The 24,057-nt window shown below is 36.2% G+C and overlaps 1 protein-coding gene across 4 annotated transcripts in view; it reads right to left on the reverse strand.

The window, feature by feature from the left end:
- The window catches only part of XPR1 (xenotropic and polytropic retrovirus receptor 1), a 154,594-nt gene that overhangs the window by 122,776 nt on the left and 7,761 nt on the right, over positions 1–24,057 (reverse strand). For all 4 annotated transcript variants that reach the window (XM_036273710.1, XM_036273709.1, XM_036273711.1 and 1 more), the window contains exon 2: positions 8,648–8,699. In XM_036273710.1, coding sequence (XP_036129603.1) covers positions 8,648–8,699 — 52 coding nt within the window. The remainder of the gene's footprint in view (positions 1–8,647; positions 8,700–24,057) is intronic.

Genomic DNA, 24,057 nt, shown 5'->3' on the forward strand with positions numbered 1-24,057 from the left:
AAGCTAACACTAGCTATGTATATTCCCCATCAAAAGTGATACTTTGTAACGAGAGGCAAAATGTGGAAAGAAAACAAAGCATCTGTAGGTCTTTTCATTTTCAAATAATCTAAAAATATATATTTCACTGAGTAGACATTATGAAAAAATTAACCCATAATTCATATATGATTTTTCAAATCTATGCCTATTTTATGTATCTTTGAAAGGAGGCATAACACATATGTAAAAACATAAAGTGGTTTAGTATCTTACAAAATATATACACTCAGCCAGTAGCTTATAAAATATGATTTCTCAGCAATCAAAGGGAACTCTATGTTTGGCACTCAGACAACACAAATGCACAAAAACACAAAATCTTTAAACTAGGACTTTATAGCATCCGCTTCTCTTCTGGTTTTAAAGAAATGCTACATGTGTCACCTCAGACTATACCTTATGAAATCAAAGTATCAGCATTATAAAACAACAATAAACAATACATGTAGCCATCTACCCAGCAAGTAAATTTGCATCTAAAAATTAAGAAAAGTTAAAAATTAAAAAACAAAGAAGCAAGCTAGGTTAATTTACCCCCCAACCCCCATAAACAGTACTTTGATTTTAAGGAAGATTGAGGGAAAGAATTTACTTTTATTCCAACTCATTGATGCACTTAGTAAATATGTAAAGTATGTGACTATTTTAGATACTAGGCATAAAACAGTGAAAAAGCACAAAATCTCTGGTCACAAGGGACTTGAATTGGTTTTAAGAGAAGAAATCAAGGAAAAAACACAAGATATCAGAAAGTGACAAATGTTATGCAAAGAAATAAATTAGAATTATATAATATAAAATAATAAGTAGCTACATAAGATTGGGTATTCAGAAGGCCTCCTGAAGGGCACAGTCACTTACTTGCCCTTCAAAAATGATCCAATGATTCTCAACAGAGAGCAAGAGCTAAGGACCTATAGTAAGACCAAGCTTGGACTGATTTAGGGACAGACAGAAAGGCAGTGTGTCTGGAGCCTAGTGAACAAGAGGGCAAATGGCAGAAGGTGAAGTCATAGACACAGGACTAGATTATTTAGGGTCTTGTAGGTCAGAGTAATAAATTTTTACATTACACCCCTGGATTGTAAGAAACAGTCTTACGAAGCTCATCATAATGCTTTTTGTAAAATTGTTGTTGGGGATATTATTCACCACGTCAAACAAAATACTACTCTTCATGAAGGCCCAAAGAATGGTTTTCTCAAATCTTATGTTCACTAAAAGCTGACCTTTTTCTGAGAAACTGGTATAAATTTACCTTATGTGAATTCTGAAATTAATTATGTTCTCCTCTATTCTCTGAACGTGAGAAAATTCAGAGTTGAATTTATAATTAGCATCTGGCACTTATATAAAACCTTATGATATCTATTTTTTAATAAGCTTTTAATTTTAAAATACTTTCAAATTTACAAAAAAGTTGCAAAGACAGTCCAGAGAGTTTCCATATACCCTTATTCACTTTTCCCTATCATTAACATCTAATGTTAGTATAGTGCATTTGTCACAATTAATGAACCACTATTGACTGACATATTATTATTAACAGAAGTCCATAATTTACTCAGATTTTGTTCATTTTTACCTGGTGTTCTTTTCTGTTCCAGGATCTTTATAGTATCTATTCTCTATATTAAATTTACTGCACCTTTAACTCACTATTCTATCTTCATTTTTGCCTTATTCTAACCTCTACTAACTACCGTTATCCAACATATTTTATCTAATACTATAAACCTTTCCCAATACTTCTGGGAACTATGTAGAATAAAAAAATTAGTAGAGGACTATTTCTTGAAAGATATAATTAGCTTTGCCCCAACAAATAAAATAGTTCAATATTATTCAAAGTAACGTTTCATAAATCTTTTTAAAATACAGAGACAAAAAGAAATGTTCAATTGAAAATTTTACTGAAAGATATCATTTGGATAAAAATGCAGAGTCAATATAAGAAAAGTCTTTTTATGTTTTAATACTAGTTTGAACTCTGGAATTCACCTTCTGTTACCATATACAGCATTAAGTAATCCTGAATGTTCTTATTGAGTCATGAAAGCTTAGCTTGGTCTCAGACAGAGCACACAAATCTAAAATGAGGGAGAGGCAAAATGGTCACTTAAAGTCCCTTTCAATTAGAAATGTCAATGATCTCTTACTTCTGTGACCAAGGTTGACTTTCAGAATCTCAGATTTTTCCATCACAAGAGTGAAAAACATTAGTGCTTCTAAACAAAAGACACTACATTTTAAAAAGAGAATGGCAAAATTAAGTTTGAAGCTTTAACTGAAATTAATTCAGAATAAAAGTGAGATTAATGTAGTACATAAAGTAAATGAATAGTATATAAATTTTATATATATAAGTTATATGTACCAAAGCTATCTTGAGGAAGGAGAAAGTTTCCTCAAAAAAGTTATGAATATGTACCCAAGTAGATTAATTCCATCAAGTGACTGAGATACCATATTGGGGGGTGGGGGAGAATCAAGACAGAAAAGGTGAAAAGTATAACAACTTATATTTTCCATTGTTCTCTATCACTAAAAATTTGGTATATCAAATGGGTACCACTATTAACAGTTCTGTTTTCATATCTAAAATACACTGTCTTTCCTTGAAACAATCTTGATTATTATGGTGTAAATGATTCACTGTGGAGAACCTTAAGTTTGCAGCTTAATTTTAACCTGTCCCAGTAAATATCTCATTGACAATACCTCATTAACAAAAGAAATTGTGAAAACACAATATAGTTTAAAGGTTTGGGGGTGTTTTTTTTAATCCTCACCCGAGGATATTTTTCTGTTTATCTTCAGATAGAGTGGGAGGGAAAGAGAGGGAAAGAAAGGGAGAGAGAGAGAAACATCAACATAGGAAGGACACATCAACTGGTTGCCTTCCACACAACCCAGACCAGGGCCGGAAACGAATTGTAACCGAGGTACGTGCCCTTGACTGGAATCAAACCCGAGACTCACTGGTCTGCAGGCTGACGCTCTACTGCTGAGCCAAACCGGCCAGAGCAGTTTAAAAGTTTTTAACATCACTTTCCAAAAATTCCTTGAAACATTTTTCCATGAAAGACTGACTCTAAGGACATTAAGTGTGTGTCTACCCCTCCACATTAAAACAAAATGAAACAAAAAACCCACAATCCTAGTCACTTTTTAATACCTTTATTCTACACTCATGTATGTTGCTCTACAAGTCTTTCTATTAAAAAACAAACAAAATAAATAGTAATATAATTATTTATGCCATTATTTAAAAATCAATATCGTATATAACTTTAACATAGAATTCTGTTACCTTCTCAGTCATATATTTCTAAATGTAAATGGTTACCAAAAATAAGAGATTATACAGAGTAGATAATGATGTATATTAAAAAAGGTTAGATATATTGATAAAGAACGCCTAAAAATAAGTCTTTAAACATTCTTATATATATTATTTTAGAATATGAGCATTTCTATTACTTTAGAATATGAGCATTTCCCAGTTATAATCATAAGACAATTATTTCAAATAAAAATAAAGACTTTTTCATGAATTAGTATATAAATAAATGATTCATAAAATTCACTCTCAAAGAATAAAGTAAAATAACCATAAGTCCAAATGTTTGTTTCAGTAATAAAAGCAACATTAAGTAAATAATCCTTAATTTCTTAATATACTAAAATTATTTTCTTTGGTCGATTTAATTTTAAGTAGGACAAAAAATCCATTTTATCAATGAGGAGTAAAGGCACTCTCTTGAAACGTCCTAAGTTAGAAGAAAATAATAATTCAATAGTGTAAAAAATACTGTGAGTAGTCAACTTCTTACCAAAAAAAACTTTCATATACTGTGCCTCTTATCTAATACACTCACTTCACTCTTCAAGAATCCATTTCAAGTCACCTTTATTTCACTATACTTATACATCCACCCCATCTTAAAAGTAGTGTGAAATATGAGGAAGCAACTTATTTTACTATCATCTTAAGTAACAAATCAGCAAAATATTTTTAATTCTAATAATGATGTTAAGTTATAACCATTTAACATAGGTAAATAATCAGTATAGCTATTACTTAAATTTAATTCAATACAAAAAACATTTTAAAAATAAAAATCCTCTAATGCGATATAAACGAACAAAAAAACTCCTCTGTGCTAACAGAATAAATCAAACTACCAATGAACTTAAGAAGCTACAAACCTGCTGGCTAATTATTGTCTAATGAAAATTATTTAAGACTTATAGCAGCGCACTGGTTGGTCTTGCTCAGCGGTTAGAGCATTGGCTGGAGGACCAATGAGTCGTGGGTTCGATTCCGGACAAGGGTACATACCTCAGTTGCAGTTTGTCTGTGGCACTGGTCAGGGTTGTGCAGGAGGCAACCAGTGAATGTGTCCCTCTCACATTGTTGTTTCTCTCTCTCTCCCTTTCTTCCCCTCCTTCCCACTCTATCTGAAGATAAACAGAAAAAATATCCTCAGGTGAGGATTTTTAAAAAAGATTTATAGCAGAGGTTCTCAACTGGGGAGACTGTAAAACCACCAAGGCCTGGGCTCCACCCCCAGATCTTATTTTAATTGGTCTGAAATGATCAGTATTTGTAGTTGTAAAATTAACAAAAAAAATAAAACACAGGTAAATTGAGTTAAATGTGCTGTAGATTTAAGAACCACCAATTTATAGTATACTCCAATTTTAAGAGTTAAAAAAAAAAAAAAAACAGCCCAAGCCAGTGTTGCTCAGTTGGTTAGAGAGCTGTCCCATGCACCAAAAGGTTGCTGGTTCGATTCCCAGTCAGAACACATGCTCAGGTTGCTGATTCCACCTCCCACAGGGGATGTGCTGGAGGCAGCTGATTGATGCTTCACTATCACATGGATATTTCTATATCTCTCCCTTTCGTCCCCCCTCTCTAGAAATTCAATAAAAATATATTTTTTAAATAGAGAAAAAGAAAGAAACCTTGTTCAATGGCACCAAAAGTTTTAAGCATACTAAAATTTAAGGTATAGAGAAAAGGTCAGTGACAGAAAGAGAAAAAGACAATATTAAAAAAATAATCAAGGCTTATCAAACTTTTTTCCTTTAAAAATGTTAAAAGTTGAAAGTCCCATGATAAACTTTGTTGATAAATCTGCTCATACTGCATTATTTTTTAGATAACTGCTAAATAAAAACCTAGATATATGAACTCAATAGCAAGAATAAAAGAATGACAAAAATTTAACACCATATAAAAATAGTAAATTAATATAGTATCACAACGCAAATGAGAAACAAATTACAGTTCCTTCAATAACTTTCCCTAACCTCAATATTAAACAGAATAAATGTTTCTTTAAACCACTTTCCAATACCTTTAATTCTCCAGCGTCTCAAAAGAAAATTCATTTTAAGATGATTAAAAATTACATGGCTTTAGTCTGTTTATCTGAGAGTAGAAAGAACAAACAAGTGCAGATATTTCCCTTATAAAAGCAGCACATACAATCTGGATGATCAGCCTATAATACTCCCTTTACAACAGGGTCCAGAGAAATTAACAAGAAAAAGAAAAAGTTCTTAACTTTAAATAATTTTCATTTTAGCGCACTTTCATGGAATTCCATTTTTCTATAACAGCTCAAAGTATATGAAAATTACAACATGATCCAGCATGGAGGGCTGAAGAAAGATCATCATAACTTCCAACATATCTCAGAGTTATCTTTGTTAAAATAGATGTTAAAACTTAAAAATAAAAAAATTAAAGATAAGTTGCCCAACGTTGAGAATAAAATTAAAAGAATCACTATTAAAGCAAGTTACAGCTACATGCAAAAAAATGAAACTCGACCATCAACTTACACCATACACAAAAATAAACTCAAAATGGATAAAAGACTTAAATGTGACCCGTGAATCCATAAAAATTCTAGAAGAAAATGTAGGCAACAAAATTTCGGACATCATACGGAGCAGAATTTTCACTGATACATCACCTAAGGCAACAGAAATAAAGGAGAAAATGAACACATGGGACTACATCAAACTAAAAAGCTTCTGCACAGCAAAAGAAACGATCATCAAAATGGAAAGGCAACCCACTGTATGGGAGAACATCATTGCCAATGATGTATCAGATAAGGGGTTAATTTCCAATATATACAGAGAGCTCACACAACTCCACAAAAGGAAGACAAAGAACCCAATTAAAAAATGGGCAGAGGAGCTGAATAGACACCTCTCCAAACAGGACATACAAATGGCCAAGAGACATATGAAGAAATGCTCAACATCACTAATCATCCGAGAGATGCAAATTAAAACAACAATGAGGTATCACCTCACACCTGTCAGAATGGCCGCCATCAACAAATCATCAAACAACAAGTGTTGGCGAGGGTGTGGAGAAAAGGGAACTCTAATACACTGCTGGTGGGAATGCAGACTGGTGCAGCCGCTATGGAAAACAATATGGTGCTACCTCAAAAAATTAAAAAGTGAACTTCCATTTGACCCAGTGATCCCACTGCTGGGAATATACCCTAAGAAGCCTGAAACACCAATCAGGAAGAATATATGTACCCCCATGTTCATAGCAGCACTATTTACAATAGCTAAGATCTGGAAACAGCCCAAGTGTCCACCAGTAGACGAATGGATCAAAAAGCTGTGGTACATATACACAATGGAGTACTATGCAGCGGTAAGAAAGAAAGATCTCTTATCCTTTGAGACGACATGGAGGGACCTGGAAAGTATTATCCTAAGTGAAAGAAGCCAAGCAGAAAAAGACAAATACCACATAATCTCACTTATATACGGAATATAATGAACATAACAGTCTGAGGAATACAGTAGACCCAGACACATGGAAGTAGGGCACAGACTGACATCCCTCAGAAGAGGGGATGGGGGGTGGGGGGGTGGGAAGAGATAAACCACAGAACTTATATGCATGTATGCATGACCAATGGACATGGACAACTAAGCCGGGGACAGGGTGGAGGGGGTGGGGTGGGGGGTGCCAATGGGGTAAAAAGGTAAAATATCTGTAACAAAAAAATAAATAAAAATTCATAAAAAAAAAAAAAAAATAAAGCAAGTTATACAGGGTAAGAAAATCCATTTAACTTCCATGTAATTTCATTTTTCTCAAATTCTTAAAATATTTAGGACACATCAAATAAGAGATAACAACCCAAAAAAGAACTAAATATTTTGATAAATCTTAAATGTCTTCAGTTAAATATTAGAGAAAAAATATATTATAAACCAAAATTCAGTGATATCTAAGTGCCAATATCCTGGTAAAGACTTTGAGATATTGAAAGAAGCACATTTTCAATTCAAAATGGTTAGAAATGAAAGATGTTTATTTCTATGTCACTAAAGAAAACAAAATTTTAAATTACAGATTTATAGTTTTATTAAACAACTTCAGCATCTATGTCATAAAAATAAGCCTGAAAAAGCTTGTCATTAGAATGACTTCATAGAATTCCTGTTTGGTATTTCATAAAGATATTAATCTTTATTACTCTAGAATATTCTTGGCATATACTTTTTCACATTCTTCTCTCCTGAAAAAAAATGTGATGTAAAAATTTTAAAGAATACCCAGCCTCAGAAAGAACACTCCCTTGAGAAATAGTTGTTGAATTAGCTCCTAAATATTTACTGACACAAGAACCCCTCCTACCTTTTTTTTTTTTTTTTTTCAATCCTCACCTGAGGACATTTTTCCATTTTTTGTTCAGACAGAGTGGGAGGGGGAGAGAGGAAGGGAGAGAGAGAATCATCGACATGAAAGGGACACATCGAGTGGCTGTCACCCGCACAACCAACCAGGGCCGGGGACAAATTGCAACCAAGGTATGTGCCTTAGCAGGAACCGAACCCGGGTCTCTCTGGACTGTAGGCCCCGGCTCTAACCGCTGAGCCAAACCGGCCAGGGTGCCCCTCCTACTTTAACTTAGAACTCTCCAAACCTATCAAAGGTTAAACCCATAAAGAATGAGCTAGTGAGTAGAAGCTGAGGTAACAGAAAAAGGATCGATAAAGGTAACTGCACTTAGATTATTTTATGATTGCCAAACTGTGCACTTGCATACATATAAATGCTTCTCTCTCTCTCTCTCTCTCTCTCACACACACACACACACACACACACACACACACAGAGGGGGCGGGTAAATATGCTCTGTTGTTTTACTAGTCCCACTCTAAAGGCACGGCATAAATATAAAGAAAAAGCTGTGTTGCTCAGACTAATTTTGGACTAAGGCTTCACTGATGATTGATGGATAAAGAGACAGATATGAAAATACATTTGGGAGTGAGGGGTGAAAATGACACAGATAAGACTCTAAGCCAGTATTTGTGATTCACAATTCTAAAATTGATTTAAGAACATATAAGAGATCCATAGGGTAAATGTGAACTAAACCAACAAAAATTTGAAATATAATCATAATATATCTTATAAAAATTTTTAAAGATCTACATAATAGGATAGGTTATATTGGTTTCATATTGTGCAGTTTAAAATATCATTCCTTAAAAAGAGATTTTATGTGACTACATGTAGGAAGGAGTTAATGCATCTTACCTTCCACAGAAGGTGCCTGGTCTTGAGCTGAATACAGCATATCCTTGAAAGCCTATTAGGAAGAAATAAAAGGAATACATGAATTGAGTCATCTTTATACTAAAAGCATTTGAAGCTAAACAATTACTTCTTTTTCAATATCCACACAATGACTACGGTTCCCTAAATTAAGAATTTAGTGAATTTTCTCCTTTGTCTCTCTTGCCTTAAGAGATGTATCAGCGAAAATTCTGCTAGATGAGATTTCTGCAATTTTACCGCCTATGTTTTCTTACAGGATTTTTGTGGTTTCATGGCTTAAGTCTTTTATCCATTTTGAGTTTATTCTTGTGTATGGTGTAAGTTGGTAAGTTGGTGGTCTAGTTTCATTTTTTTGCATGTACCTGCCCAATTTTCCCAACACCATTTATTGAAGAGACTGGCTTTACTTCATTGTATGCTCTTGCCTCCTTTGTCAAATATTACTCGACCATATGGCATGGGTCGATTTCTGGGGTCTCTATTCTATTCCACTGATCTATATGCTTGTTCTTGTGCCAGTACCAGGCTGTTGTGATTACAAGGGTTTTGTAGTATAGTTTGATATCCAGTACTGTGATCCCTCCAACTTTGTTCTTCTTTCTCAAGACTGCTGAGACTATTTGTCACTAATCTTCAGAGAGATGCAAATTAAAACAACAATGAGGTATTGCCTCACACTTGCCAGAATGGCTACCATCAATAAATGAACAAACAACAAGTGCTGGCGAAGATGTGGAGAAAAGGTAACCCTAGTACACTGCTGGTGGGAATGCAGACTGGTGCAGCCACACTGGAAAACAGTATAGAGTCTCCTCAAAAAATTCAAAAGGGAACTGCCATTTGACCCAGCAATCCCACATCTGGGAATATATCCTAAGAATCCCAAAACACCAATCAGAAAGAATATATACACCTCTATGTTCACAGCAGTGTTATTTAGAATAGCTAAGATCTGGAAACAGCCCAACTGTCAATCAGTAGATGAGCGGATAAAGAAGCTGTGGTACACTTACACAGTGGAACACTATGCGGCTATAAAAAAAAGGAGCTCTTACCCTTTCCAACAGCATGAATGGACCTGGAGATTATTATGCTAAGCAAAATAAGCCAGTCAGAGAAAGACAAATACCATATCATCTCACTTATATGTGGAATCTAATGAACAAAATATACTGACAAACAAAAAAGGTCGAGAGATGGATGCATGGAACAGACTGATAGATCTCAGAGGAAAGGGAGTAGGAGGGGACAGAAAGAGATTAACCAAAGAACTTACTATATGCATATATGCATTGCCCATGGACACAGACAATAGTGACTACAAATGGGGGACATCTGTAATACTGTCAACAATAAAAATAGACTATTTAGTGAAATATTTCCATTAACCTTAATAAGGTAAAACAAAACTGCTATATTTTCATACCAATCCAATATTGTCTAATCTTTAAGACAAGGGCTAATTGGTACACTTTAAAAATTAAGGGGCATTTGAAAACAGTAAAAAAGTCACCCGAGAGATCATCAACTCTTTGACTAAAAGATAATAGTTATAGAAACTGAGAACAACAGTCCTAGAGGAATACAGTGGAACATTGCATAAGAAGATAAGAAACACTGGACGCAAATTTTTTAGATTGTGTTATATACATGCAATTCACCATCTTAACCATTTTCAAGTGTACAGTTCAGTAGTGTTAAGTACATTCACACTATTGTGCAGATAATCTCCAGAATTCTTTTTTTTTTTAATTTTTGGTACATGCCCCTAGTGGGAACCGAACCCGGGACTCTTTGGTCCACAGGCCGACGCTCCAACCACTGAGCCAAACCAGCAAGGGCTCCAGAATTCTTTTCATCTTGGATAGAAAAACTTTTCAGTGGAGGTGAAGAAAGTCCTCCCTAACAGTTCAGGACTATAAAGATAGTAAAAGGTTTGTTTTTTTCCAAACCATGAAATCAACTAACGACAATTTAGGTAAATTTGAATGGTTGCACTTTGGTCTCTTTAAGTTGTTTGGAGACAGAAATGAAAAGCATTGCTTCATATCTATCAAAATGGCAGAATTAATTAAATGGATAAGGTTGCAGAGCTAAAGAGCTGGTCATCAGCTGAGGAGGGTGTATCCAGTCCCACAGCTTCAAAGCTTCAAATACCATCTTACTATTGGGGATTCCTGAACTGGCCACCAGCTTTCCTCAACTTCTGTAAAACTGACATTTGGAGCAAGATAATTCCTTGTTGCGAGGAGTTGTTTTGTGCATAACATGATTTTTAGTAGCATCCACCCCATAAAAGTTATGACAACCAAAAATGTCTTCAGACACTGCCAAATGTCCCCTGGGGAACAAAATCACTCATCCCCATAACCAGTGGCCTAAAGTCATTCAAGCATATAAAAAAAAAAAAAAAAAAAAAAAAACAGCCCGCCCTGGCCGGTTGCTCAGTGGTTAGAGCATCAGCCCACAGACCAATGAGTCACAGGTTCAATTCCGGTCAAGGGCACGTGCCTCAGTCAAGAGCACGTACCTCGGATGCAGTTTGTGCCTGGCCCTGGTCACGTCGCGTGAGAGGCAACCAGTCAATGTGTCCTTCTCACATCAATGTTTCCTCTCTCTCCCTCCATCCCGGTCTGTCTGATGATAAATGGAAAAATATCCTCGTGTGAGGATTTAAAAAAAACAAAAACAGCCGGGCCAGTGTGGTTCAGTGGATTGAATATCGTCCCATGGACAGAGAGGTCCCAGTTTAATTCCCAGTCAGGGCACATGCCCAGGTTGCGGGTTCGATCCCCAGTAGTTTGATCACCAATAGCAAAGATTTAATCATCATACCCATGTAATAAAACCATAAGAATTCCAAAAAACTTCAGGGTTCAGAGACCTTCCAGGTTGATGAATACATCAATGTACTAGAGGGCATAAAAGCTCTGTGCCACCCTTGTTCCCATACCTTGCCCTGTACACCTCTTCCATTTGGCTGTTCTTTAAGTTGTGTCCTTTACAATAAATCTGTAATAGTAATCATAGCACTTTCATGAGTCTTGAGAGTCATCCTAGCAAATTATCAAACCTGGAGGTGAGGGTCGTACGAATCCCCAAATTTACAGTCAGTCAGGCAGAAGTGTGGGTAGCTTGGGTACTCCATTTGCAGCAGGTATCTTAAGTGGGAACAGTCTTTTGGGACTAAGCCCTTAACTGATGGAGTCTGTACTAACTCCAGAGAGTTAGTGTCAGAACTGAACTGAGTTATTAGACATATAGTTGGTATAGGAGAAATGGCTGTAGGTGTCAGAAAAACAGAACCACCTTTGGTGTCAGAAGCGGTGATAGAAAATACCCAAACATGCCCTGGTCGGTTTGGCTCAGCGGTTGGAGTGTTGACCTGCGGACCAGAGAGAGTCTCGGGTTTGGTTCCCGCTAGGGGCACGTACCAAAAAAAAAAAAAAAGAAAAAGAGAAAGAAAATACCCAAACAGAAATATTTTAGGAAAAAAACCTTTATTAGTGGGCCACAGTTTTTCTAAGATTACATTTGAAGCTCAGCCTCATGTTTACTGACCATTAATTCTTACACTTATTTGTGCACAAATGCCCTAAGTGAATATGACAAAGGTATGGAACTTCTTTTAAGAAAAATGTATGGCCCTGGCCAGTTTGGCCCAGCTGAGAGAGCACTGGCCTGCGGTCCAGAGAGACCCGGGTTCGGTTCCCGCTAAGGGCACGTACCTTGGTTGCAGTTTGTCCCTGGCCATTGCTGGGTCATGTGGGTGGCAGCCACTCGATGTGTCCCTTTCACATCGATGTTTCTCTCTCTCTCTCTTCCTCTCTCTCCCTTCCACTCTATCTGAACAAAAAAATGGAAAAATGTCCTCAGGTGAAGATAAAAATGAATGAATGAATGAATGAATGAATGAATGAATGAATGAATGAAAAATGTATGTACACACTCACTATTTTCTTTACAATTTCAGATGTCTCAGAGACCACTATTTTCATTTAAAAAAAAAAAAATTTAGTCCAGAATATCTTAACCAAACATCAGAAAGTCTTTATTTCAGTTTAGAGATTGATATTTTATATTAAAGTCTATACAGCGGTAGAGTGGTGTTTATGTTAGTTTTTCCACAGGATATTTTAAGACAGTAAATGAATACATTGCTTAGAGCAGAGTAAATAGCTAGAAATATAAAAATTTAAGAAGAAATGAACCAATAAATACAGCCAGAGAATACTTATGGAAATAAATCTATCATGGGAGCAGGTATCAGAAATTTAAATGTTTAAATGAAGTTCTTGTACTTCAGGAGTATAACAGGCATGTGTACAAAAATTAAACGATGTGATAAGGAACCAAATAAACCATCAATAACTAGCATAGTGGCTTGTACACAGTAGGAGCTCAATAAAAAATTCTTGAATTCAAAAGGGTTTCTTCTTTGGAGAAAATTACTTTAAAGGTGATTGAAAAAGCACACTAAGACTCTCTGACATGTAGTGAAAATGAATTAAATTTGCAAAAGAAAAGCTTACCAAATTAAGTCATTTCAAATGATTAAAATTTTATAAAGAGAAAAACGATAGTCTTCATTTTGATTATAAAACTGAATCATAATTTCATTTAAATCAAGACAACCCTCAGCAAAATTATGTACAATTCTTTTTACTTCTTACTACTTCAGTTTTCCTCAGAATAAAAGACCTTCTATGTTTTTCACAGTAATAGACTCTAAAAAACTCCGTAAATAGGATATCAGTCTATACCTGTGACAATAGAACAGCCCTCAATTGGGAACCAGGGGTGGGAAAAGCCTACAAAGTACTGCCTATATATTAGTACCCAGATCACTTGCCTAGATTAGGAAGAATACATCCAAATATACAAAACAACAAATTCAAACAGTTTCCTAAATTCTTGCTCTTTTACTTTAAGGACATCCAATATTTTATATAAAACTCTGAATCTGCATAATAAATAAAATCAACACATATTCATTATGTCCATTACAAAAGATTTCTTTGATTTCCAAAGGATTCAAAACAATCTTATTCATCGGCATCTCTGAGTGTTATTCCTGTTATAATGTTATTGAAATAGCTGTAAACTAGTACAAAACTCTTCTTAGTGTTTATAAGAAACCATATAACAGTAAAATCTTACAAATTAAATCCAAATACAACCACAAAACCAACACTATTCACCCAAAAACATTAACTTGACAGAACAATAGACGTTGTTTGAGGAGACAAAATCTCAACTGGTAATATGCACACCATGCTGACTGTCAATATACCTGTTCTTCTGAATTTGGAATGCCTATGATTTTGTGTCAGGTGTGATGGAATTCCCTTAGTGCCTCTCTCTACATGAAGCAGCACAGGAGAGTGGCTAAGAGCTACCGAGTCAAACAGTGTATATGAAAATCAACTCTACCATTTATTACCTTGGGAAAATTAACTGCTCTGTATTTCAATACCCTCATCTGTAACACAGGAATAGTTACTGCATATACCTCACTGGTCTATAGTGAAAATTAAAAACTTTTTAAACAGAAACACTTATATTAATTATGATTATATATGAAGAATGCTTAGAACACAGAAGTTGCTCAAAGAATGTTAGTTAATAGAATGTGAACTACCACAAAACTTATGTCATACAGTGGGCCGTGGGCATCGTTTGGCCCTCTACTGGCCATTTACGCATTAGATATGCTTCAGTTCTTATGAACTCTTCACAAAGTAGTACAGTACTACCTGGAGCCAACATGACTAAACAAGAATAAACATAAGCACTATAATCTGGCATTACTAGTTTATAAAATAGACATCTAGATGATTTAGAATACGCTCCTATTATATTTTCAGATGATTGCTGACATGAACACACTGTATTTTTAATTCTCAATGGAAACCTATAGACTCCCAAGAAAATACATGCAAAACCCAACTGCGTATGCTTTAAATAACAAGGTCTCCAAATACATTACTTGAACTTTCTACAATATACTGTACAAAATAGGTTACAGTTCAAATTTAATATGTATTCAATAATACTGCCAATACAAATTTCTTAATTTTTTATAACCCATAGCATATCATCTCTGATCTCCTTTCCAAAGCACAGATGGGTTTCACAGACCAAGGAGATCAGAAGCTAGAAAAATTCCTACTTTTTATCATCTCACCATTAGCCTCATATATAACATACCATAAATATTATCATCTCTATCAATAATATCTAACCTATGTGGTTCTCATTGTTTCAACATTCATTCAAAGTCAACACACTGCATGCAATCTAATTATTGGATTAACAAACAATAAAATAAACAGGCATTTGAAGAGAAAGAGCAGGAAATATTTGTTATATACTTTAAAGGAGTCATAATCAGTGCTTTATAATTGAATAAAATTTACATCAGACTCTTTTTATCTGAAAACTTTTCCAAATGGAACTCTTGAACAATAAAATTTGGGTATATTCTTTAATATGTACATCGGTGCTGATCTATAGCACCACAGAAATGTTCTCCAATTATCTTTTTCAGTTTCTACTTCCTCTTTTTGTATCCCGTTTAATTTTTTCCACCAGAAATACTGGGTAGTCTGTAAATATTTGCAAGTCAATTACATCTGACCTGGTTTTTTTGTCTCATCATCTAGAAATTAGTCAAGTTTTCCTAATGCTAAAGTGCTAAGGACAGTTCTGTAAATCAAATGATAAACCTCAGGGCATTCTAGCATTCTCATGTGTCCTGTAAAAAGAATCCTCATCTAATTAATTTTCATTTTTATCCCCAAATAGAAATAAACTAACCTAACTGGGGGTTTTTTGTTTTATTAAATATTTTTTTCTTTATTGATTTTTAGAGAGAGAAGAAGGGAGAGGGACAGAGAGAAACATCTATGAGAGAACATCAACTAGCCACCTCTAGCATGCCCCCCAACTAGGGATCAGGCCCACAACCTGGGCATGTGCCCTGACCGGGAATTGAACCAGCGACCTCTTGGTGCATGGGTCAACGCTCAACCACTGAGCCACACCAGCTGGGCTAACCTAGCTATTTTTGATGATAGAAATAATCTATAAAGTCAATAAGAACTCTTACACAAATTCTTATAATCTAATATACTAGAACTTAAAATTAATGTACTCTTCTACCTACTTAATAATTCTGAGCTTATAGTATATTAGAAGGAGTATGCATGATTCCTCTCATGGAATTCAAAAGTACCATAAAAGGCAATTCAATATGCAAAAGTTGCAACAACAGCACCGGCCCAGTGGCTCAATTGAGCATCAGCCTTTACACCAAAAAGGTTGAGGGTTCGATTCCCGGTCAGGATACATACCTAGGTTGCGGGTTCGATACCCAGTCAGGGTGCATACAGGAGACAAACGATTGATGTTTCTCTCCCTATCTCCCCCTTCCACTCTCTCTAAAATCAATAAAACATATGCTTCGGTGAGGATTTTTTTACAAAGTTGTTACAACATTGTATTATTTAATTTATTAAATGTATATTAAGTATATAAAAATATATAATTTATAATAGGAAGAACTAATTTGAAATATATCATGTTACATTCATATTTATATATTTCTGTACTAACACTGACATAGCTTTTACTATTTCTATGTGAATATATCCCAAACCTGTATTTTCAATCACATGTCTGCTAACAAAATCAAAATGCCCAGCCCTGGCCGGTTTGGCTCAGTGGTTAGAGCGTCGGCCTGCGGTCCGGAGAGACCCGGGTTCAGTTCCCGCTAAGGGCATGTACCTCGGTTGCAGTTTGTCCCCGACCCTGGTTGGTTGTGCGGGTGGCAACCACTCGATGTGTCCCTTTCACATCGATGTTTCTCTCTCTCTCTGTTCCTCTCTCTCCCTCCCGCTCTACCTGAACAAAAAATGGAAAAATATCCTCGGGTGAGGATGATAAAAAATAAATAAATAAAAAAAACAAAATCAAAATGCCCAAAATTCATTTTCTCCCCAAAGCCTACTCTTCTTGTGTTCTTTATTTGTTAATGTCACTGCCAGTATCTAAATCACACAAATTCACAATCTCTGTTATTATGGTCTCACTCATTCAACAAATAATTTACTGAATATCTGCTATGTGCCAGGCACTGTTCTTAGGCACCTGGAAAATAAAAATCCCTGTCCCAGTGGAGTTAACATTCTTCATTCTCCTTTCCACCTCTGAGTTTAGTGATCTGGTACAGTCAATGCCACTACCACAATCTCTTTCATATTCATTCTCTCCTTTCCTTTTATTTGAATTATTTCAACAAACTCTTAACTGGTTTACCAACATATAAGATTTCATCCCTCTAACACATCTCACAATCTGCTGCCAGATCAATGTTCCCAAAGCACCAGATCTGATTCTCCTGTTCAAAACTTACAAGGATTTCCCAATGGCCACAAAATAAAGCCCATACTCCTCTGCTGGCCTCTAAGGCACCCAAAATGGTCCAATCTATCTTTGTAGGCTTATCTTCCAAACTGGAGAAAACCAATTTCATTTTCATAACCTAACCCTAATGCTAAAATGAATTATTTGTTACTCATTTTAGCAACCGCAGTATTTCTTTCATCTTTGCCCTTGTTTACAACTATTGCTTCTAGCTGGAACCCCCTACCCCTACCCTCATCTTTTAAATCTAACTTCCAAATCTTAACTATACTTTAAGATCCAGATAGAATTTAACTTCTTTTATGCTTTGTTTTGATTCCTCCAGCTAGATGTCATCATTCTCTCCTCTGAAATACTGTAGTACACCATTTGAAACTATTTATAGCACTTATTTCTACCTTATGTTTTAATTATCTGTTACTTGTTCCCCATTTGATTGAAAAGTCATGGTTTTAACCATCTTGCCAATACTTGTATAAAAGAGGTGAACCATAGATATTTCTAGATTTTAATAGTATTATTAAGGAAGTTACTAAGCTTTATTCATTCAATGAACACTATTGGATGTCTATTCTGTACACTATGCAAGGCTCTAAAGAATACAGTTGACCCTTGAACAACATGGGTTTGCACTGCATGGGTCCACTTATACATGGATTTCTTTCAAGAAATACTGTAAATGTATTCATTCTTCCTTATGATTTTCTTTTCTCTAGCTTACTTTATTGTAAGAACACAGTATATAGTACACATAACATACAAAATATGTGTTGACTGTGTTATTGATAAGACTTCTGGTCAACAATAAGCTGTCAGGGGAGGGGGGACAGCGCCCCTAACGCTCAAGTTGTTCAAGAGTCAACTGTAATGATGAATCAAACAAGAAGGCAAACATATAAATAGGTCAATTAAAATATACATGTTAAATACTAAAAAAAAAAAGATGAATAAAGCATATTGAAGGCCTAAGGCAGTAGTAATGAAAAAATAAAAGTAGATGAACTATGGGAAAGGAGAGATACTAAGAAGGAAAACAAAAATCAGGCAAATAGCCCTAGCCGGGTTGGCTCAGAGGTTAGAGCGTCGGCCTGTGGTCCAGAGAGACCTGGGTTCGGTTCCTGCTAAGGGCATGTACCTTGGTTGCAGTTTGTCCCCAGCCCTGGTTGGGTTGTATGGGTGGCGACCACTCAATGTGTCCCTTTCACATCCTTGTTTCTCTCTCTCTCTTCCTCTCTCTCTCCCTCCCACTCTATCTGAAGAAAGAATGGAAAAATGTCCTCCGGTGAGAATAAAAAAAAAAAAAAAAATCAGGCAAACAATTAAACATGAATGGAGGGAAATTAATATTTCCAAGATTTTGAGCCCAGGTAAAAAGAAAGATGATTAGTGATAGTATTAACTGAGTTGGAAAAACACCAAAGAAAAAAACATGGGCAAAAGACAGAAGTTTGGGTTGACAAATCACTTTAGGTATCCACAGGACAACTGATAATCAGCAAATAGATGAAAACAGAGAACCAAAATTTGGAAGGTAGGTCAAAACTAGTGGTTAAGAGTTGGAAATCATCTATTTAGGTAAATGAAATTTATCACAAAGTGAGGAATGGGCCAATGACAGAATCTTTTGGAATACAATGCAGCAATAAGAAAAAAATTAGATGTATATGGTGCCACAAAAAGTAAAGGAGCATTTTAAGAAGGAAGACACACTAAAAACTCTCAAAGCCTGCTTAGAGAAGAGATACCTGCACCCCCATGTTCACTGCAGCATTATTCACAATGGAAATAATAAGACATGGAAATAACCTATCAACAAATAAATGGATAAAGAAGATATGGTATGTATGCATGTACACACACACACACACACACACGTATATTATTCAGCCATGAGAAAGAAGAAAACCCTGCCATTTGTAACAAACTGGATAAGTCTTGAGGGTATTATGCTAAGTGAAATAAGTCAGAGAAAGACAAATACTATATGTTATCATTTATATGTAGAATCTAAAAAAGCTGAACTCAGCCTGGCTGGTGTGGCTCAGTGGATTGAGAGTCATCCCATTGACTGAGAGGTCCTGGTTCAATTCCCAGTCAGGGCACATGCCCAGGTTGCAGGCTCCATTCCCAGTAGGGGACATGCAGGAGGCAGCTGACCAATGTTTCTCTCTCACATCGATGTTTCTATCCCTTTTTCCTTTACTCTCTCTCTCTAAAAAAATCAATAAAAACATATATATATATATACATATATTTTTTTTTTTATCCTCACCCGAGGACATTTTTCCATTTTTTGTTCAGGTAGAGTGGGGGGGAGAGAAAGGAACAGAGAGAGAGAGAGAAACATCGATGTGAAAGGGACACATCGAGTGGTCGCCACCCACACAACCAACTAGGGCCGGGGACAAACTGCAACCAAGGTACATGCCCTTAGCGGGAACCGAACCCGGGTCTCTCAGGACCGCAGGCCGACGCTCTAACCGCTGAGCCAAACCGGCCAGGGCAATAAAAACATATTTTAAAAAAAAAGAAAAAAAAGCTGTACTCGGAGAGTAGAGAAAGTGGTGGCTACCAGGGGCTGTGGTGAGGTGGGGAGGGGAGAAAAAAGAGGAATGGGGAGATATTGGTCAAAGTGTACAAAAGTCTAGTTATAAAATTAACAAGTTCTGAGGATCTAATGTACAACATGGTGATTAAGGCTAATAATACTGTATTCTATACATGAAAGTTGAGAAGAGTGTATCTTAAATGTTCTCACTACAGAAAAGAAATGGTAATTATGTGATGGGATAGAGGTATTAAGCTAATGCTATGGTGATAATCATTTTGCAGTATATAAATGCATCAAATCAACATGTTGTAGACCTAAATTTACACAATGTTATATGTCATTTATATCTCAACAGAGCTGGAAAAAATAATTTAAAGATAAATGAGAATATCTGAGTGAAAAAAACAAACCAAGAAAAGGTTCATTATACTAACAGATGTTTTGTTTCTTGAGCTGTATGGAATGCTGCATCTAAATTATAGAGAAAGCCCTGGCCAGTTTGGCTCAGCGGTTAGAGCATCAGCCTGCAGTCCAGAGAGACCGAGGTTCGGTTCCTGCTAAGGGCGCATACTTTGGTTGCAGTTTGTCCCCGGCCCTGGTTGGTCGTGCGGGTGGCAGCCACTCGATGTGTCCCTTTCACGTCGATGTTTCTCTCTCTCTCTCTCTCTCAAATAATTCAATAAAAATAACAATAGCTAGCACTTAAAAATTAACTGATGTGCTGATTTTGGACATTTAGATTTTGCATTAGAAAATCTGTGCAATTTACAGACATATTTTGAACTTGTACTGTGCTAGATGCTGTGAACTATAAAAACTGAAGTGAGATTGCTCTCTACCTTCAGAGAATTTACAACTGTTTCCACAATAAATAAATGTAAAAATGAGAATTAATTAGTTAGAAGAGAGCATTTGTTACCAGATTTCTCTTCAGAATAGGATCCTTAGACAAGGAAGATGCTGATTTATTCATCTGTCAGATGAATAAATCAGCATTTTCAGTTTCATGAAATATCAAAATGCAAAGTCCTAATTTTCATCACCTTTTATTTCTAAACAAAATTCAAACCTCTTTCATTTACTAATCCCAAGAGAGTTTCTTAGTGCTTTTGGCTTCTAGCCCTCTTTAACATATAAAGTTTGTACAGGTCAGTAAAACATGTTGGATTTTTGCCCAAATGTAATAGTTATCACAACATAAATTCTTAGTAACAGTTTGCCAGTTTAATAAAACAAAAAGGAACCCAAAGGTTCTGCAATAACCAACATCTCTGGCTGTTTTCTATATTCCTATGCAAAGAATTTCTAATCCATGGGTCTCAGACTACTTCACTGCCCCAATTTCAATATTGCAAAACCTTAATAAACTAGATATTCTCTGTAGGCTACATAATGTTTCTGCAAATATACTACTACTTGTCAAAATATATGAAGATATCTGTCCTTAACAAAATACTACCAACTTTCGATTATGTTAATTGTAAGACACACCATTATTTTATGTTCCATTAAGGAAGAAAAACATTCCCAATTAAACTATGACATCTGTATGATGAATCCCAAGTTCAAAGGTGTTGGAATGTGGAACAGGAGAATGTGTATCTCAGAATCTGCTAAATATAGTCATTCATTTTGTCAGAATATAGATTCTCAAGGAACTGGTTTCCAAGAAATTTCATGACACTGAAAGAGGGTCTTGTTATACTGAAGACTGAGTATCAATATCCTAAAATAAATGTTTAATGAATAAAAGTTACTCCTCTGACTTATTTTTAATGATAGGAGTTAACAGCTATATTTCATTGAAAACTACCTTGTATAGATCAGGTCCTTGCTGGTACTTTCGTATATTATTATATCTAATCCTCACAATATCCTTAAAAGGTAAATATTATTTCCATTTTACACACAAAAGAACTAAAGTTCAGAGAAATAAAATGTTTTTTTAAAGGTGTCACAGCCAGTAAGTGAGAGACATGCAATTAAAGCAAAAATTTATATAAAATTAAAGCTACTTTCTCTACTGCCTTCAAATCTGAATAGATATCATATCCTCAAGGAACCCTTTCATGTATTCTACTCATTCTTCATTTCTATCCTATTTTCCTGCTGACAGTCAAATTTCTCAAATGAAAGTACATACATGTTGCCTCAATGACTTTAACCTTTTAAAACTCGGAATAAGCCCTGGCCGGTTTGGCTCAGTGGTTGGAGCGTCAGCCTGCAGTCCAGAGAGCCCCAGGTTCGGTTCCCGCTAAAGGCATGTACCTTGGTTGCAATGTCCCCGGGTCATGTGGGTGGCAGCCACTTGATGTGTCCCTTTCACGTCAATGTTTCTCTCTCTCTCCCCCTCCCACTCTATCTGAACAAAAAAATGGAAAAATGTCCTTGGGTGAGGATAAAAAAAAAATGAAAAAAAAAAAACAAAAAACCCTCAGAATAAAGTCAGCAACACAAGTAATGTTAAAAATTCACCAATGGGCTCCTTTTGCATATCCAAAATCCTAGTCTTAATCCTCCTTCTCATTGACCTGTTTACAATATCACTTCTGATAGTCCATTTACCCTTAAGACTCGATTCTTGTGACAATGTATTTTCCAAGAGTTTCTCTGTTTTGTCTCTATTTTTCTGCCTTACACACTACTTTCTCTTAGTAAATTAACTCTTTATTTACTATTTTAATAACAGTCCTTATCTTTTGATACAATTTTTTAAATTCCAGCTACCTATCTCTACTTATAGACATTTCACACATGAAATCAGCATATTTAAGATCTAATTTCAAGAGTTTACCTCCCCAAAAGTAGCTCTTTTCTACCAGTTTCCCTAGGTTTAAATCATAATGAATTCTTCCCTCACCCCTTAAATCTATACTAGTGTCTAAGTGATACTTCCTGTCTAAGTGATTTCCAATAATTAATTCATTTTATTTCACATGATCCTCTAAAGTAGGCATTATTATTATCCCCAGTTTAAGGATGAGAAAATTGTGGCACAGAACGGCTAATTGACTTGCCCAAACTCACAGAGTTATCACAATTTCAATTCTAATTTCTCAATCTATCAAGAACTGAATTTTTAAAGTCCACTACACTAAGCAAACAAATCCTAGAGAAAACATTTTGTAGCCCTCTTTAGCAAACATCTAATAGCAACATAATTTGAAATATACTCATATTTCAACAGCTTACTCTACTCAAAAAGAAAGGTTTATCAAAAATGTATGAACTAGCCCTGGCCGGTTTGGCTCAGCGGTTAAAGCATCGGCCTGCGGTCGGAGAGACCCGGGTTCAGTTCCCGCTAAGGGCATGTACCTCAGTTGCAGTTTGTCCCCGGCCCTGGTTGGTTGTGTGGGTGGCGACCACTCGATGTGTCCCTTTCACATCGATGTTTCTCTCTCTCTCTGTTCCTCTCTCTCCCTCCCACTCTACCTGAACAAAAAATGGAAAAATGTCCTCGGGTGAGGATGATAAAAAATAAAATAAAAGTATGGCCCTGGCCGGTTTGGCTCAGCGGTTAGAGCGTCGGCCTGTGGTCCTGAGAGACCCGGGTTCGGTTCCTGCTAAGGGCGCGTACCTCGGTTGCAGTTTGTCCCCGGCCCTGGTCGGTTGTGCGGGTGGCAGCCACTCGATGTGTCCCTTTCACGTCGATGTTTCTCTCTCTCTCTCTCTCTCTGTTCCTCTCTCTCCCTCCCACTCTACCTGAACAAAAAATGGAAAAATGTCCTCAATGGAAAAAAAAAAAAAGTATGAACTAGCCCTGGCTGGTTTGGCTCAGAAGTTAGAAAGTGGGCCCGTGGACCAATGAGTTGCAAGTTCGATTCCATCAAGGGCATGTACCTCAGGGGCAGTCCATCCCGGCCCTGGTGGGGTCATGCAGGAGGCGACCAGTCAATGTGGCTCTATCACATGGGTTTCTCTCTGTCTGTCTGTCTGTCTGTCTGTCTGTCTCTCTCTCTCTCTCTCCCTCCCGTCCACTCTATCTGATAATAAGGGGAAAAATATCCTCAGGTGAGGAATTAAAAAAAAAAATGTATGAACTCACCCCGGCCAGTGAGCTCAGTTGTTAGAGCAACGACCCAAGCACCTAAGGGTCTCAGGTACGATTCCTGGTCAAGGGCACATGCCCGAGTTGCAAATTCAATCCCTGGCCCTGGTGAGGGTGCCTGTGGGAGGCAATCAATTGCTCCCTCTCTCTCCCTCCCTCCCTTCCTCCTTTCCACTCTCTCCAAAAATCAATGTAAAAACTATCCTCAGATAAGGATTAACAACAACAACAAAAAAACAGACCAGCCATTACTTCAGCAGGTGCTAGAGAACAGGTCAGACCACAACTAAATGTATGTATGATGTAGGAATTAAGAGCAGGGGCTCTTACAATCTCACCTCTGCTACCTACAATTAGCAGTAT

Source organism: Molossus molossus, unplaced genomic scaffold, assembly GCF_014108415.1.
Source record: "Molossus molossus isolate mMolMol1 unplaced genomic scaffold, mMolMol1.p scaffold_m16_p_20, whole genome shotgun sequence".
NCBI classification, from domain to species: domain Eukaryota; kingdom Metazoa; phylum Chordata; class Mammalia; order Chiroptera; family Molossidae; genus Molossus; species Molossus molossus.